The sequence below is a fragment of the Microtus ochrogaster genome, chromosome 24, assembly GCF_000317375.1.
Source record: "Microtus ochrogaster isolate Prairie Vole_2 chromosome 24, MicOch1.0, whole genome shotgun sequence".
Lineage (NCBI taxonomy): Eukaryota > Metazoa > Chordata > Mammalia > Rodentia > Cricetidae > Microtus > Microtus ochrogaster.
In genome coordinates this window covers 27,893,450-27,911,725 of record NC_022024.1, presented here as the reverse complement: position 1 = coordinate 27,911,725, position 18,276 = coordinate 27,893,450, and the positions used below count along the sequence as shown (strand labels likewise).

Sequence of the window (18,276 nt, the reverse complement as noted above, 5' to 3'; positions counted from 1 at the left end):
GCTGGAGAAATGGCTCAGAGGTTAAGAGCACTGACTGCTCTTCCAGAGGTCCTGAGTTCAATTCCCAGCAACCACATGGTGGCTCACAGTCATCTATAATGAGAACTGGTGCCCTCTTCTGGAAATGCGGGTACACATGGAAGGAAAGCTGTACACATAATAAATAAATAAATCTTAAAAAAAAAAAATAAAAGAAAAGGAGACGGTGTCAACATCACTCAAAAGTTTTGAGGAAGTTCTTCCGGTGTTATACTGTGTGTCAAATTCCCAGTGGAGATGCAAGATGTTACTCTGCCTTCAGTAAGATGCGCTAAAATGCAGCAGACCTCTCTCTGTCTCCCTCCCTGTCTCTCCCCTCCCCCACCCCACTCAGTCTCTCTCTCTCTCTCTCTCTCTCTCTCTCTCTCTCTCTCTCTCTCTCGCAGACATTCACCTTGTGAACCACCAAAAATGTGTTTGAAAGAGAATCAATCCTCATTGTTCTTCATTTAAAGTCAAATAAACCTTGTTTCTGCAGAGGGCCCGGCCCTCCTCCCTAACTTTAAGAAGCACCATTCCTTGGACCCTGGATAGCTTAGCTCTCTCAGTTTGATGCTGTCAGAGGTGGAGAGTGCTCGTGGCTCCCCAGGACCCTCATCTCCACCACTTCCTGCGGCCATGTTCCCTTTTTCCTGTCCGAGGTGGCTCTGCGAGGCAGCTCATTTCCGTCCCCGCATGGAGACAGTCAACTCTAGCTACTCAGCAGGCTTCTTGTCTGGACACGCCATCCTCCCAGTCTTTGTTTCTTCGTTTGGGAAGCCTTCACCATGGTAACCACTTCATCTGGTCTCCTCCATCTCCAGGTGGTCTCCGGCTTTGCCCACACAAAGCCACACCGAGCATGCAGCCTGGTTCTGAGGTTCGCTCTTCGCATCTTTGTTGCTTCTGTGGTTCATGGCCTGATCCCAAGATATTTTTTTTTTTCCTGCAGAGGGGTGTTTTCCCCTACACACGGGGACCAGGGAGTCATCTCTCACTCCATTCAGCGTGAAACATATTGACTTCTCATGCCCACAGTTACGCCTTGCCATTTCCACAGCCATCCTGAGATCAGGTCTACCCCTGACTTCTGATTAGCGCTTGGGTCCTCGCCCTAGCTGGCTAGGGGTGGGTGTAACTCGAGAGGGAAGCACCCTCCTAGGCTGTGCCGGTGCCCACACATTGTTACTGGTGGCTGAAGTTTGGCAGTCCCCCCTCTGCTTCTCCTAGCTCCTGATTTAGCAGAGTGCAGTATTTATGCCATGTGCTTCTCGGTTGAGCCAAGAGTCTTCAATCAGCCTTGTGACTTAAGTTGCCAAGGAAACGGCGCCTAGCGGGACCTGAAGATTTACAACCTGTTCCCCGGCTGCAAGGATTCCTCCGGAATTCTTGCTGACACAGTTTACTCCCATAAACACTCGACCCTGTGGGGGATATAAATCTCTGCTTGTCTCTGCACAGTTCATTCTCTGCAAATACAAGGTCTAGAGCAGGAGCCGGGTTGGGGGTGGGAGAAAGAAAGCACGGCTGCAGAGGGTTCACGAGCTCCTGGACATGGGATGCTCTGTTTTGTGATGTATGGCCATCTTTGCACCAGGACAAACTGCGTGAGCTCTCCAAGCCTCTGGAAAAGCAAGAGTGATCTTTCCCCATTCATTCCCACAACAAGATGAGAGGAGGTATAGCAACTGCCTTAGAGGATGGACACAGGCATTCCCACATTAGCTACCACGATTTGTCTGAATCTACGAGCCTCCAAGGGTTGTGATGATGCACATTGCCCTTTCATTACTTAGAATGGGGAGCTACAGAGTAACTTTCAATATTTTATGGCCTTTTTGGCGGTACCTTGAATACTCATTGAGCTAATGGGTGAGTCGGGTTTTCATTGCTGTGATAAAACACCCAAGCGTGGTGCCGGGGAAAAGGCTCAGTCTGTATAGTGTGATGTGCAAGCTGAGTTCAGATCCCCAGAGATCATGTAAAAAGCCAGGCACGGCTGTGTGCCAACTCCACTGGGGGAGGGGTTGAGACATAGGCAGCCAGCTTAGCCAGACTCACAAGCTTCAGGGTCTGTGAAAAGGGCCTGTCTCAAAATAAAGTAAAATAAAATTGAAAAGTTGTGGAGAGCAAGTAAGGAGAGATACCCAGTGTGTGTCTTTGGCCTCCATGTATGCATGCACATCCATGAACCCATGTGAACCCATATATGCACATACACACTCCCAAGTGCATATGACATACGTGAACATGCACACATATCTGAGTCATATCAACTTAAGGGCGCCCAAGTCTCCAGCACCTAGAGGGTAGTCATGGGGCTCTGGCTTTGGCAACCATCTTCCTTTCCTCTGTTCTTCCTCTCCGTTCCTTTAGAATGTGTTTCTTCCCAGAGCTTTTTTCCCACTTGTTCATCTTGAATCTGTTCTCTAAACTCACCCTGAAGTTCTGTGTGGATTCTTGTTTGAGGAGCCTTCTGTTGAACCCAGCCCAGACTACAGAACCACAAAGATGTGTGTGGATTAGAGAGGAGAGCCTTGCCAAGCGATGCCTCACTGCTTTGGATAGGAATCAAACCACGGAAATCAGCTGTCCATCCCTGCAAGAGCCACATCTTCATGAATCTGTCAGAAGCTGAACCGGAGATGAGCTGTAAAGGGAACCTACGAGAGAGAGACTAGAATTGAGTAGTAAGGAGGTTTCGGTTTTAACCCATCTTTTCTTAATTTAGAAAAGGTGTTCCGTGTATAAGGATACTGCCAGTGGTCTTCACAGTATTTAAGCCTTTTAGCCAAGAAATTCTACCTGCAATAGTCTATTCTAAGAAAATAATTATGGATATGTGTAGTCTTTTGTGTATAAAAAAAATCTTCACCCCTTGTTAAAAGACTTAAATGGGAAAGTCATATAGACAGCAGAAAGTTGATTCAATGAATTATATAATACATTCCCGTAGACCTAAGAATGGTAAATGGTGTCATAGAAGAGTAGATGTAAAGATGTGAGAAACTGCTTATAGTCTATTTTATTTCTTAATATAAATATTACACAGCGGCTAAAGTAGATAGGGATGAATGGTTTTCACCTAGCAAGACTGATTCAGTTACATCAAGACCAGTGAGTGTCTCAGCCGTTCCCACGATCACTCTAAGACTTACACACTATGGCCGAAGAGAGTTGATGCAGCTTCAGACATCTGGTCAACCCCAGGACACAGAGGGGATAGGGAGGGCAGCAAGGGCTGTGTTGCTTCTGTTCTAGCCTGTTGGCCAAAAGATTGTCACGTGCCAGCTCTGTTTGCAAAGGATACTTTAATAATTAACTGCTGGACTTTTCAAATGACCAGAGGAAATGAGGACAGGCTGTGAGCGTTGGATCAAGGCAGGAGAAAGATCTTGGGAACATGGGAAGGGAAAGGGGGTCCTCATAACAAGAATCCAGTTGGAGCCTCTGCCAACAAAGGCGCAAGAATTGAGGACAACTGACAACTGCTCAAGGCCTTTCTTTCTGCCCTAGTGTAAGGCTGTCATTGTCTAGGAAACACATCTGGAACCCCATTCGTGGGGAAAGGGCATGGCCGTTTTAAACTCCCTTTGTAGCCCTGATGGTTTTTGGTTTTATTGTAAAAGATTATAATCCATCCAAGGCCACTTCCTTCCTCCACCTCATGCTTGGTGTTCCCTGGCAGGTGCTAAATGTTCTTCCCACTTCAACTACTAACGCCTGAGGTCGTACATATTCGTGGAAGGGCCAGCCAGTCACTTATTAATCAGTTGTTGATCTCCAGGGCTACCTCATTTATCTCACTTATCAAAAGAGAAAAAAATGGAAGGATTTCTTAGCAACCTTTTGAGATGTAACTCGAGAGTCTCCAGAGTGTTCTATTTGGCTGGTGCTAAGTACAGTTAATCCCCACTCTCTAGAAGAGCCTGTGCCTGGGCTTGGCTATGTCTCATTCTCTGACTTCCTCTTTGAGAGGCCCACATCCATGTCCTTGGATGTGTTTTCCCTCCTTCTGAATACGGCTCTTTCTCCTCAACCTTCCCATTCAGCCTTTCTCCTTAATGGGCTTAAGAAAATCTCCAATGCTGTTTCAAGCGGGTGAGACCTAACATACTTCCTCCACTGAAGCAATGAATTCCAGTTTGGCCTGAGTCGAGGTCCCTAAAATATTAGGTGGCCCTCCTCCAGTACCGAAGGTGACAGTGTGGAGCTGAGACTCTGTCCCTCCACTGCCCATGGGACCAGCCAAACCCCAGGGTCTGCACCTAGTGTTCAGTAGCTCGCAGAGTGACATTAGAGACATGGCTCTGTTAAGATAGAGAAAACCAAACATTTACTGCCTGTCAGGGACCGCGACAGCCAGAGAACATGAAGATCCACGTTCAACTTGACAGTGTCCCCAATGAAATCGGGGCTATTTTAAGAAATAGGTGAGTTTTTTTTTGGAATTAGAAAGGAATACTCCAGAATTTTATTTCGAAATGATTTCATTTTCTTTTTTAATATCTTTAACACCTCATACAGTTCAAGTTCAAATGCTTCTCTCTCTCTCCATCAGCCACTTTGGAAGTCCCGAAGCCCTGGGAAATGGGGTCATGCTAGATTATTACTTTTTTTTTTGTAATGAGCATAGATCAATTTTATATAAAACCATGAGAGTTCATTAAAGTTTATATCAAGGCACACAGAAAGCTATTTAGAGGTTTTAAAATTCTGTTCACCTCTTTATTAGGAACACAAGTGGAGCTCAGAGGAGAGAGGGGCCGGAACTCACTCCAAGCCCCACCTCCCTAGGGGCAGAGCTTGCCAGGCTCTGGTGTCCTGGTACCAGCATCTGTCACTTTGAAAACATGGCAGTGCTCTCTGTGGGGACCCTGTCAAGTTGGACATGGACCTTCATGTTCTCTGGTTGTCACATCCTAACTCCCTCTTCCTCCTTCCACACCATACTGTTGTCCCTGACAGATGCTGAGGGTCGTGTCTCCATTTCAGTCATTAACACTGGAGGTCGTATATATTTGCGGAACGATCTTTCATTCATTCATTTGTTAATTGACTATTGAACAAGGATTTATCACCAGCACTCCATTAGGGATGGAAAGATGAACACGATATAGCCCTTGGCTCGCGTAGACAGTCTCTAGAAGCAACTCAACCCAGAGTTTCAACACAGAGAAACTTGCCACCATGAAGGCAGGCTTAGTCTGTGAGGGACACTCACCTGGCTTTATGGTGTGTGAGGGTCACCTCTATAGGGGGAGAGAGCTGCCAAGGAAGTCGTGCCAAGTTAGAAAGAGGGGTGAGGAAAATGGGGGTGCTTCCCAGGCCAGGGAAGGGAATTTCAGACCTTCTTAAAGCAGGGCTGCGAGCTGCATGTTAGCGTTCTTTTCTGTCTGGTAAAGAGATAGCATTAAATATGATAAGGAAAGCTTCATAGGTTCATACCTACTCCAAACAAAAGCAGTTTGTCTTCCTGTGTACTGTGCTGCCAAACCGTCTTTTCCCTCTAGAGCCTTGGACCTTATAAATGTCATTCTCCTGACACTGAGTTATGTGACAGGGGTGAATTCATACTTTTTGATAATTTTAATTTTTATTTAATGTTTTTGATATGTTAATTTTCTTTTTTATGTGCACATGTATTTTGAGTGTGTAAGCGTGCCTTCCTCTATTGCTCTCCTTTTTTTTTTTCCTGAGACAGGGTCTCTGATTGAATCTGGATCTATCTGGCAGCCTGCTCCTGGCGGCCCCTTTTTCTTGCCTCTCCCGTGCAGTATAGTGCGGGGCTCTCTCTGACATAGGTCTTTAGTCTTTCACAGTTAATGCTTTAACCACTGAGAACTCTCCTTCTCCACCAGGCTCCCTTCACATAAAGTTTTGGTTTAAAAATATCATCTTGCAGTCATGTTGGTTACAACTTCAAGATTGCAGCTTTTGAGGGCCAGAGAAGAGAGAGAAAGTCTCACAGCGAATTCCCAGTCCTCTGGCTCTTGAAATCTATCTGCCATCTCTTCCCTCAGTGACAGAGTTGTTCTGTAGCTGTGACAGTTGGGACTGCACTGCCTAAACCTGGGCTGAGCATGGTCACTGATAGACACGCTCCTGTGGGCCTGGCAAGCCCATAGGTCCTCAACCCTACGTAAAGAGCCACAGGCAACTAAGGAATGCAGAGAACAGGAGAAATGGGCTTCCTCAGGGAGGAGGACACTGATTGGTTAGCCAATACCAAATGGCCAGCCCTAGAAACATGCATTCAAAGTCACGTTATACAGACAGATCAGGTTGTGTTTACATATTTAGAAATATGTATGACTAGGCAAATACGTATGTGCATGTAACAACAATGGAAAAAGAGACAACACATTTGGATGAGCACAGGGAGGGGTAAGTGGGGAGCTTGGAGGTGGGGAAAAAAGAGGGGACATTATGTAGTTATATTATAACCGCAAAAAATAATTTTAAAACATATCTTTTATTACTTTTTACTTCTTTTTTTTGTTACTTTTACTACATTTTAGTGCAGATTTTCAGCACAATATCAGATTTAAGTTTGCAGTGTTATTCTTGGTTCGTTATAGAAGGAATGTAAGAACACACAGGCTGGGGTGTGGCTCCGTTGTGGAGTGCTTGCCGGGCATGCAAGATGCTCCAGGCTCAGTCCCCAGCATGGCATAAATGGAGGGTGGTGATAATGCATGCTTGGGAAGGTGGCACTAGCAAGATCAAGGGTTTAGGGAAATAGTGAGTTCAAGACCAGCTTGGACTACAGAAGATTCTGTCTCAAAAAATAAATAAATGAATAAAGTAAGACATGGACCTGGTGTGGTGGCACATGCCTGTAGTTCCTAACCACCCAACACGCTGAGACAGGAATATTGCTTGTCCCCCAGGCCACCAGAAATTATCTGGAAAGAATTACGATTAAGGATGTATCTCAGTGAAGGCATGTTTGCACAGCATGTCCACCTTGCCAGGTCTGAACCCAGCAGAGAGAGGAGGTATGAGAGGCGGGGCAGGGGAAGATATGAATAAATTGGTCTTAAAAATAATAAACATAGAAAAATCCATATTTTGCTAACCCTAGGGATTTCAAAGAATCTGTTCTCGAGATTGCAGATTACTCTTGCCTACTAGAAGATAGTTCAAACCTGGTAAATAGGCAGGATTCATCAGGTTTGACATTGACTGCGAGGGGAATTCGGAATAAGGATCACATCTTTTTATTTTTATTTTATTTTATTTTATTTTATTTTGATTTTTCGAGACAGGGTTTCTCTATGGTTTTGGAGCCTGTCCTGGAACTCGCTCTTTAGACCATTCTGGTCTCGAACTCACAGAGATCCGCCTGCCTCTGCCTCCCGAGTGCTGGGATTAAAGGCATGCGCCACCACCGCTCGGCCACATCTTTTTAAATATGTTCCCCTGAGCCAGCACAGACCCCTCAGTGAGTCCTTAGCATCACCTGCACAGTAGAGGCAGGGATGCTGGAAATGCCTGGTTGCTCACAGTGGACCCTGTGGACTTGCAAGGTTCCAGCCTTCACGCTTCAGGTGGGACTGACTCCTTCCGTCCCCACCCACTGCTTTTAGAGCTTCTCACCCCCTCCACCCTGCAGTCCCCTTATTGCCCTCCACGGAAGATCTTCAGAGTTTAGGCCAGATCCCCCATCCCATTCTCTTCTATAGCTTTCTACTGGTGGGCAGGGTCTGGCTGGGCGGGGCTGGGGCAGGGCGAGGCAAAGCTGGCTTTGATTCCTAGCCGATCACTCAAGACATTTTACTTCGCTTTTCTGAGCCTCAACGTGGTCGTCTGTAAAATAACGACTGGAAACTCCCGCAACCTAAGATTTTTGGTTTGAAACAGGGTAGCATGCAGAGCCATGTATGGTCTCAGTACATCCGAAGCTGTCGGAAGACTTGCGGGAGGCTTTTGCCCGTGGGATCAAAGCGAGGCCCTTCATGATTGGCCTGTCTGCTTGTCCTTTGCCACCACCCATTTTTCTTCCTACCTGGTTCTCCAGGCTCCGGCTTCCGTTCAACAGGTCACATATCACCTCTTTGTTGCTTCATACCACACCGTTGCCTAGCCAGCTCTGTGTTAATTAAGACTCAGCTCAGGAAAAGAAACCCAGCATGCATTCCGAAGAAACTGTTTTTATGAGGCCCAAGAGCATGAAAAACTAATTTATGATATTAAAAATGAGAAGCTGGGGGAAGGAAAGCTAGTGATAGGAAAGGGGCACAGGGGAATTTTCTAGTTGTGTTTTATTTTATTTCATTTTACCTGTGCAAGGGTGCTTTGTTTGCATTGATGGCTATGCACCTCATGTGTGCAGTACCCATGGAGGCCAGAAGAGGGCGGTAGGTCCTTCTGTACAGGAGCTGCAGATGGTTGTTGAAAAGACCAGAATTGGTACCAAGAACAAACTCTCCGCACAAATGAGATGTATTTGCCCCAGAGGGACAGAGGACAGGAATAAGAGACAAAGATAGGAAGTTGAAGGTGAGGGATAAGGGGACGGGAACAAGGGAGAGAGGATAGAGAGGAGACAGACGTGGCCCGGAGGCAAATAGCGGTTTATCAGGTAAAAGGAGAAACCCTGTGTTTGGATGAGGTGTTTAATTTTAACTGGATATATTAATTAAGTGAGGCAAAAGAGGGCTTTAGATTGCTATACTTCAATACTTTGATAGCTGGACCTTGGGGGTAAGCCTCAGGAGGAGGAAGTGGCCAAATAAGGGAACAGACCTTCGTGACTACCTTTAGAACTATAATCCAAGGGTTTTAGCAAGGCTGAGGGAATGGTGGAAGGGCAAGGCCTGCCACAGCCATGTTGGCCATGGTGGGGCTGCTAGAGCCGCTTTAGTTGTGAGCTGCCCTATGAGTGCAGGAAATCGAACCCGCGTCCTCTGTGTTAGGAACCAGCGTTCTTAAAAGCTGAACCATAGCTCGAGCTCCCTAACCTTGATTTTGGAGGTAGCTGCACAGGTGCGCATAGTTGTTAGCGTGTTTAACATCTGTGCATTTTGTCACACAGTAGTAATGCCTTAAAAAATAAGTCACAGGCATCATTTCCTCCAGGAAACACGCCTGCCTGGGCTGGATCTTAGCTACTCTTTGGAGCCCTCACTTCTCCACACATATCTCTGCCCACGTACTCTGTACATGGCGTCACCCAACGTCTTCTCTTTATGTACTTTGTGCCCCCGTTGGTGTGTGAGTTCCTGTAAGGGACCAATGACCTGCTATCCATGCGACTGCAGGAAGGCTCCCTGTCTGCACCTGCTACACTCATAAATAGGAGGCTGTGGGTATCTCCTCTGCAGAGAGCTGTCGGGATGATGAAAAAAAGCAAGTCTATGCAGGGAACCCAGCGCATACTTGGTGTTCAGTAACAACGCATCTTTTAACAGGAGCAGAGAGTTTACTCTCATTTGCAAAGCAGGTGTAGCCTCTTGTTTCTACAGCGAACCCACTTTCCATTGAGCCCCTCCTCTGTCCTAGGCACGATAGCAGAAGAAACCCCGAACTTTATTCCAGCCTGATAATTCTGTCTCATCCAGCAACTGATAGAGGCTCATTGTACAACACACATACGTTTTGTTCCCATCCACGCCCACTGAAATAGTTTAGTAACGCGTTGATTAGCTTAAGGCACGTTAAAGTGTGTGTCACTCTCAAGGGAACAAATGGGATGTGATCCAGCAATATAAAACACTTAGAGTAATAGAGCTGATGGAAACAGAAATAAAGCGATGGTTGCCATGGGGAGGGAGATAGGGATGCTGTGTGATGGATGCGGAGCTTCGGTTGGGGTGAAGTTCTGGAGATGGATGCTGTTGATCACAGAGCAACAATGTAAATGCTCTTGGTGCCATGGGAGTGTATGCTTAAAAATAGTTAAAATACGGAACTTTGTTTTTTTTTTAATTGAATTTATTTTATGTGTTTGGGAATTTTGCTTGCACGTATGTTTGTGCACCATGTGCCTGCCTGGGAAGTGAGGAAGCCAGGAGAGGGTGTCGGAGCCCCTGGAACTGGAGTTACAGACAGCTGTGAGTCACCATGTGGGTTGCTGGGAATCTAACAGGGGTTCTCTGGAGGAGCATCCAGTACTCTGAGTCAGTGGACCACCTCTCCAGCCCCTAAAGTGCTAAACTTTAGATGGTGCCTACTCCGCTATAACTTTAGAAAGTTCTACTATTCCCATGCCTTTAAGTCATCACACCGAGGTTAACCACAGCGTGGGCCCCCTCCTAGGCCCCCACCTGGGTCCTGGCCTGTAAAAGAAATACTGCCTCTCTGCTGGGTCTCCCCGGTCCTCCTCCACTAGATGTTCGCCAGAGCCCTGTTGCTGTGAGCTGGGGAAATTGCATTGAGCTCTCCCTTGGCCCAACCTTTGTGCCAGGCATAGGAAGTACAAAGAAACACAGTTACAAATGTCTGGTGAGAGCTGCAGACCAATCAACAAATCATTTCCACGAAGAGTGGGAGGGGCCGCGGTGGGGTGGCTGGGATACTCCAGCAGGGCAGGAAGGCTTCCTGGAGTCCTTAGAAGATGGGGGGCACACAAGGGTTAACCTGCAGAGAAGGGGCAGAAGCCAGGCTGTTCCCACTCTCCTAAAGCTCCTTTTGCTTTTCCCTTTGCTGGCTCTCTTCCTTCAGCTAGAGAGCACTCTTTCTCTCGCTATGAAAGCCTTCCAGTCCTTAAAGAGCCAGCACAGCCAGCTGCCCCCTCCCTTCCGGAAGCAGAGCTTCAGCCCAGCCAAAATTAATCTTCCCTCTCCGTGAGTTCCCACACCACCCCTTATGTTCCAGTGAGCACATCTTTCATCCCGTCAGGTAATGCAGACTTTTGTAGGTCTCGCGCTCCCCCACACACCCCGTTTGATATATTTTGGGAATTTATATTTCTAAGTAAGACATACTGACTGGAACCAGCCACAGCATAAAAGACTCTCACTCTTCAGTGTGGATGCTTTCCCTGCCTTTCTGCTCCGCTTCCCTCTGCTCCGCCTGCTTCCTAATCCCCACAGGCAGGCAGTGTCTGTGACTCTACTTTCTGGGGCTTCAGCAGAACAACTGAGAAAAAGCAATCGAGGAAAAGCTTATCCGGGTTCATAGTCTGAGAGGTTTCCACGCGTGGTCATTTGGGTCCGTGGGTTCCACGCGTGGTCGTTTGGGTCCATGGTTTGGGGTCTCTGGAGAGGTGACGTCAGGTTGGGATGGTGGTGCAAAGGTGCTCACCCCTTGGTGGCCAGGAGCAGTAAGACAGGAGAGGCTGGAGTCCCAATATTTCCTACAAGCCCCCCCCCCCCCCATTACAGCTTCTACCACAGGCTGGAGGCAAAGACTTTACGGCTTGAGATCTCAGCTGTAACATGGGGACAGATGACACGCCATGACTCACAGGTCTGGCTCACCTCTCCTTCTAAGAGCTCAAGCCCATAGTGACCTCTGTCCTTCTCAGCGGTCCTAACCACTCCTTGGTCAGTGATGCCAAGGGTCATATGAGCAGAACTCTGTGACAGTGAGGGTGTCAACACTCAGCCCTGGCTTTCCCAACCTACCCAACTTGTACTGTTTACTGTTGCCTAGTTACGACCAAATCCCCGGCACGAACAACCTAAAGGTTTGTGTTGGCGCATGGGCGCAGAGATTTCAGTCCGCAGCCCCTTGGACCTGGGCTTGGGGTTAAAGTGGGAATGCGTGCAGAGAGTGTGAGCTCATCTCAGACAGGAAGTGGAGCGTGAGGACGAGATTAGGGAATGGGATATAACCTCCGAGGGGGGTGACCTCCTTCCTCCCGCTAGGTCCTGCCTGATGAGTTTCCAGGACCTGCCCCCCCAGTATAGCACCATTGCTGAGGGAACAAGGGCTCAATATGCACAATTTGGGGGAGACAGTTCATACATACTAAACCGCGGTAGCACCTCCTTGGTGGCTCTGTTTCTATGGCCACTTCATTGTCTCCTGCATGGACGCCGCTGCTTGTACCATCCCCTGTTCTGGGGTTCCGTGGCGTTCCGCCTGTACCTCTTTTCACTTCGTGAATTTTCACTGGATGATGTCAGTAAAGCCTGTGACTTCCGCTCCTAGCTGCATTCAGGGGAGCTCCTGCTCAGATCCGATGCCTGACCCACTGTCTGCTGATCCCCTCCAGGACCTGACCCATCATAGTGCGCAGGGTCACCTGCCGTCCTCAGCCCCTTCATTCCCCTGACCCTCTGGCATTGTCTGCTTCAGTGGGCAGCACCACGAACCGCCCATCAGATCTGGGAGTCACTTTAATCCCGGGATCTTTCACCCTTTAGATCCAATCTGTCACTAAACCCTTTTGCTAAAGCCTCCTAAAGACTCGCCAATCTGCCTTCCGCCATGGCTTTAATCTGGGTCTGCACCATTTCTTACCAGTGGCACCGGCCTGTGCCACCTTGCAGTGTGTGTTCCCACAATGCAGCCCTGTGATCTCGCTAAGCAAAAGATCTGGTCATGGCAGCTTCGTGTTTGTACTCTCCTGGTGGCTCTTAGCTGCTACTGGAAAGAAAGTCACACTCGCGTTGATGGATGATCTAACAATGCTCCCTGGCTAATCTATGTAATTTTATATTAGACCTTCATGAACCATTTATAGTTTCTAAATGTATCCTGCTCGCAACGAGATCTAAACTGTAATACGGGGACTCTTATTCATTTTGTCTTCTTTAAAAAATAATGATAGCCTGCAACCCTGGCCCTGGAACCAGCTGGAGACAGGCAGGTCCCTGAAGCTCTCACTGGGCAGCTGGCCTAGCCAAATCCACAAGCTTCGGGTTCGGTGAGAAAACCCTGTATTGAAAATCAAGGTGGAGCCTGGGGAGAGAGCTCAGGGCTCCAGAGATCCTGCTGGTCCTATAGAGGACTCGGGTTCATTTCCCAGCACCCACAGCAGGCTTCTCACAACCACCTGTTAACTCCAGCACCAGGGGCCTGACACACACACACCCACAAACATATGCACTCTCACACACACAGAGATACGTACACACTCACACATACACACTCATATACATACAACACACACATAAATACACTCATGCACATATACACATTCACACATACACAGTTACACACTCACACACAGACATACACACATGGATACACACACATAAACACACATATATACACACATACATACACTCTCATATACACAAACACATACACACATATACATATATTATACACACCCATACACACTCACACATACACACATACAAACACATACATACACACACATCCACATATATACACCCACAAACACATACATACATGCTTATACACACAAATACACTCACACGTACATACAATCACATACATACATGTATGTACATATACTCACGCATATATACATATACGCATACACACAGAGTCTTTTTCAAAAACAAAGATGGAGAGTGATTAAAGAAGACATCTAACCTTGACCTTTGACCTCTACACACATACATAGCACCTGCAATCTCACACACACACACACACACACACACACCCCTTTACATGCCCATGTGCTAGTTAGTTTTATGTCAACCTCACAAAGCTATATACAGCGCACCACGCCCGTCTGCGCTCTATGCGCTACCATACAGTTCGTGAACTGGGCAAGGAGCTGGAGATTGAAACACACAAAGACACACAGACAGAGACACGGGTCATCCTTGAAACAGGAATGCCCCCTTTATTGTGTACCAGAGCTGCTTGTATAGGGATCCTTAGCTGATAGCCACGCCCCAGCCAAACCCACCAGAAACCACTCCTCAACCATCAGGAACTCGTGAGGGTCTCGTGCTCAGAGCAGCTGCAAACATGATGAGTTGTTTACCAGAAATTCAGGATCTGGGGGTGGGTTCACAGCTCCCAAGAGCCATAGTCATCTGAGAGGAGGGGACTTCAATTTGAAAAACTGCCTCCGTGAGACTGGACTGCAGGCAAACCCGGAGGGCATTTTTGTAAATAGTGATTGATGGGGGAGGGCCCGTGGGTGGTGCCATCCCTGGGCAGGTGGCCCTGGGCGCTACAAGAAAGCAGGCTGGGCAAGCCATGCCAAGCAAGACAGTAGGCAGCTGCGTCCATGGCTCTCCCATCAGCTCCTGCAGCGAGGATCCTGCCACCAGGTTCCAGCCCAGTTTGAGTTCCTGCCTTGGTTTCCCTCAATGGACTGTGATATATAAACCAAATAAACCTTTTCCTCCCCAAGTTGCTTATGATGTTTCATCATAGCAATAGTAGCTCTGACTGGACTAACCCACATGACATACATGCACATCCGCCACAAATCACGGTAAGTATGTGTATGTATGTATATACATATGTATGTACGTACGTATGTATGTATTCCATATGTATGTATGTAATAAAGTTTCACTGTTTACAAGCAAAGGCTCAGCAGAGGACCAAAGAGGCCTGAAGGTGCTGATAATGTAATTGAACACGCCCTGAAGTCAGTCTCTTGTCAATCTGTGTTCCCACTGGGAATCTCCTGCCTCTTGGGTGGGGCCAGAACCAGCTGAGCTGTCTACACAGTGGGCAGGGCCTAGGTTAACTTCCCCTCTTTCTTTGGTCTTGGCCCTGGTATCTGAAATGGGGCGTACTCTAAGGCTGGAAAAGGGCATGTGGGGACCATGTGGGAATAAATTCAGGATTCGGCTGGTGAAAACAAAGACGGCAAGCAGGTGTTGGGAACAACCATCCTGGTTTGGAGTTCCATGACGATCCATATTCCGCGGCACCGTCTGGCAGACTGGTTGCTTCCTGGGACGTGAACAGATCACTAACTATAGATGGTTCTCGGTCTCTATGGTGACGTTGCCTAAGGTTCAGACTTCCAAGTACAACCTTCTGTCCCGGACACTCCGTTAGGAGTGTTTGGTTGCAAATAACAGAAAAACCCAAGAACAGCGCTTGTCTAACACAATACCGAATCTAGATGTAGGCGAGTTCACGTCCCCATCAGAGCCACTCAACACGCTGGCTTCTGTTGCCATGGCGATACCAGGTGGCTTAAGGTCTGTGTTGAAGGATATGGGAAGGGTTTTCCTTATCAACTGTATTTTCTTCCACTAAGAAATGATAAGAAAGACTTTTGTTTGGGTTTTCCTTTTCACCAGAGTCATCGTACATGGCCGCCAGTGACTTCAAGAAAGCCAAGAAGAGTGGACTGAACGAGGCGTGTTAGTGTCCTGAGTGGAGGTGGGATGATGTTAATGAGGAAAGAAGGGGTAAAGGTGAGTGACCCTCCCCCCTCTGGTTCTCCGCGTTCCCACCAGAAGGCTACGGATGGCTTGTCCTGCGTCTGGCTGTGAAAATCCCCTCCACAGGGCTCTGTTCACACTTGACGTCCAGATGTATTCATTCTCTGACCTGAAAAGCGCCTTCTGCCAACGGCAGCTCTCGTTAGATAACCTTGGCTTGGAGCAGAGGCGCAAGCTATTGGTGGGGTTGTATTCTGAAAAGCCACCCTCTTCAACTAGTTTTTTTCCACTTGAGCCATTTAATCAATCACGTCTAATATGTACGCAGATCATGTTCATCTGCGGAGCACAATCAGGAGCCTGGGTGGCCGTGTTGGAAGTGTGTCGGAATGACTGCATCCAGAGACGTTAGTCCTATCTTTAGTGTTTATACTGATGGCTCTTCACAATGGTTCGGTTTCAGGATACGAATTTGTTGGAGTTCAACTCAAGCAGCTCATGTAAAATTAATTTCTGTTCCGCTTCAGTTCCCATCACTAATGGGTTGAAGGCCAGTCTGCTGTACCCTCATGTTCCTCGGGTGCCAGCGCTCGGTGTTCTGATGTTGCTCTCCCCCGCAACTGTAGGAGCGGTGCGGCTGTCCTATAATTCTCTCTGGGCCTCATTTACGTTTTGTAGTCCAGGCACCGTGGACGAGAATGACTGTATTTCCTGGTCCAAACTCCCCCAAGGGATTGAGGTGGCCATGATTTCGGTCTGAACCTGGCCTTCTCCTAGCTGTCTGTGCCTGGGCAGGAAGTCCCCACCTTAGTGTTCTGTCTGTAGACACCAAGGCTATCAGAAGCAACGCTGGCAAGGAGCCGCGGAGTCAGGCAGTTCCACAGGACTGACCAGACCACCTTAGCAAATGTGTGTCCAGCTGCATCTACCCGCCCCTCTCTGGGTATAGCACATACATGCTCACAGTTTATTATTTCATCATCGGGTTTAAGCTCTGCCGTCTCCTCTCCATGTGGTCATTGAACACTCTGTGCCTTATTTCCTCATCTGGAGACGGCAGTGGTGCCTTGTGGGATTGTTTCGAGGACGGAGATTTTGCATGTGCTATATGGATTACACAAGTATGTGTGAACGTGGCAGACCTAGGACCTACACTGTGCCCTGCATGATGTACCATAAACGTGGAACCCTGCCAGGGGCATCAATCATGTCTAGGTAATGTCCATTGCTACCAATCCACAGTTCAACATTCTGCAATTCTAAAATCCAGAGCTCTTGAAAAACCCACGTTTCTTCTTCACGTTGGTAGAAATTCCAACCTGATCTGAATGAAAGGGTTTGCAGGGCCTGGCCTGAAGGGATGCGAGATGGTTTCAAGGCCTTGTTTAGTTCCTAGGTCCAAATATTTACACATTTCTGCTGAAGAAACGGCAGTGTGGTGGGTTATAGGGCGTGATACCAGCCCTCCTTACCCCCAGCAATATTGCATAATACTGCCCATTTCAAATGAAGAATTCTGAAATCAGCCGCTTCTGAGCTCAAAGTTGCTGAGGAGGGTCTGGAACCTGGTGTGTGTGCGTGTGCACCTGCCTGTGTGTCTCACCCTCCAATGTCCCCGGATAAATGCATTATAGCCTCTGCCTTGGCGACAGACACTCTCTGAGCACCTAGGGTAGCATTAGACCCATGGGGCAGACCCAGGTCAGGGGCCTTCAGGAGAGCATCTGAAAGTGGCGCTGAAGTCGCCAAATCCAGGGCTGGTCATACCTGACCAACACAGTAGGGGCTGAGGGTCTGGCTGCCAATGAACAAAGCCTGGGAGTTTATTTGCTGAGTGGGACTTTGCGCATCTGAAGCCGAAAGCTGCAGTCACAGAACAAGACGCTGCGGGTGTGATGGGGGCTCTCAACGTGCTCTGGGAGGGAGGGGCATCAGAAGGGCACGCCTCTCTCCTGTTTCCAAAGAATGAAAGAGTGGCCAGAGAAGAGGAACAGCAAAGGACAGGAGCGAAGAGCAGGAATGGCTACCTAACTGGGCACTTGAGAAACGACCCACAGTCTGGTCTCTCAGCCCTGGCCTATGGCTGCTGTCACAGGATTCATGGTACCTCTGTCTTTCATTCTCCAACATCCCTGTTGGGACTATTAAAGAAAGTGGTCCATCCTGCTCGTAGGCCAGCTTGGGAAACGGTGGGCTTAACCTTAGGGGACGGCAGAGGCATTCAAAAGTTTTAAAGGTTGCACGTCTGAAAAAGCGAGTCGGGATTTGGGCCACTCTGCTGCCCAATAAAAACAGCCTTATTGTTTTATTGTGCCAGTCATTCTGTTGGCCTCAGAGGCAACTGGAAAAGAAACCAGACCTGGGAAAGTAAGCTAAGGGCTGGCTACCTGGGCAACGGCTGCCGCCACAGGTCACCGGGATTGTTTGTGAGTGTCTGTGTGTCTGTGTATACACATGCCTAGAAATAGAAGCAGTGTTGGTTGACCCCGGGGCAGTGAAGCTGTCCTCTCCTTAGTTGAACTTCCAGGAATTCCTGCACTGTTTGGAACTGCTCCCCCAAAACAATCGTGTCTGTCTCAGAAAGTCAGGAAGGGTGGCACCGCCGTGTGCGATTGTTTATGTGTATGCAACTGCAGTCTGTATGTGCACATGTGTGTGTGTATGTGAGTGCATAGTGTGTGTGTGTGCATGGTGTGTGTGTGCACGGTGTGTGTGTGTGTGCATGGTGTGTGTGTGTGCATGGTGTGTGTGCACGGTGTGTGCGTGTGTGTGTGTGTATGGTGTGTGTGTGTGCATGGTGTGTGTGTGTGCATGGTGTGTGTGTGTGTGAGTGCATGGTGTGTGTGAGTGCATGGTGTGTGTGAGTGCATGGTGTGTGTGTGTGCATGGGTGTGCGTGTGTGTGTGCATGGTGTGTGCGTGTGTGTGTGCATGGTGTATGCGTGTGTGTGTGTGCGCATGGTGTGTGCGTGTGTGTGTGTGAGTGCATGGTGTGTGTGTGCATGGTGTGTGCGTGTGTGTGTGCATGGTGT

The 18,276-nt window shown here is 48.1% G+C and overlaps 1 protein-coding gene across 3 annotated transcripts in view; it reads left to right on the top strand.

The window, feature by feature from the left end:
• Tmcc3 (transmembrane and coiled-coil domain family 3) overlaps positions 1-18,276 on the top strand; it is a 262,328-nt gene that overhangs the window by 93,982 nt on the left and 150,070 nt on the right. For all 3 annotated transcript variants that reach the window (XM_026784509.1, XM_026784510.1, XM_026784508.1), the window contains one exon: positions 15,162-15,278. In XM_026784509.1, the coding sequence (XP_026640310.1) occupies positions 15,249-15,278 (30 nt within the window). In that variant the 5' untranslated portion in view covers positions 15,162-15,248. The remainder of the gene's footprint in view (positions 1-15,161; positions 15,279-18,276) is intronic.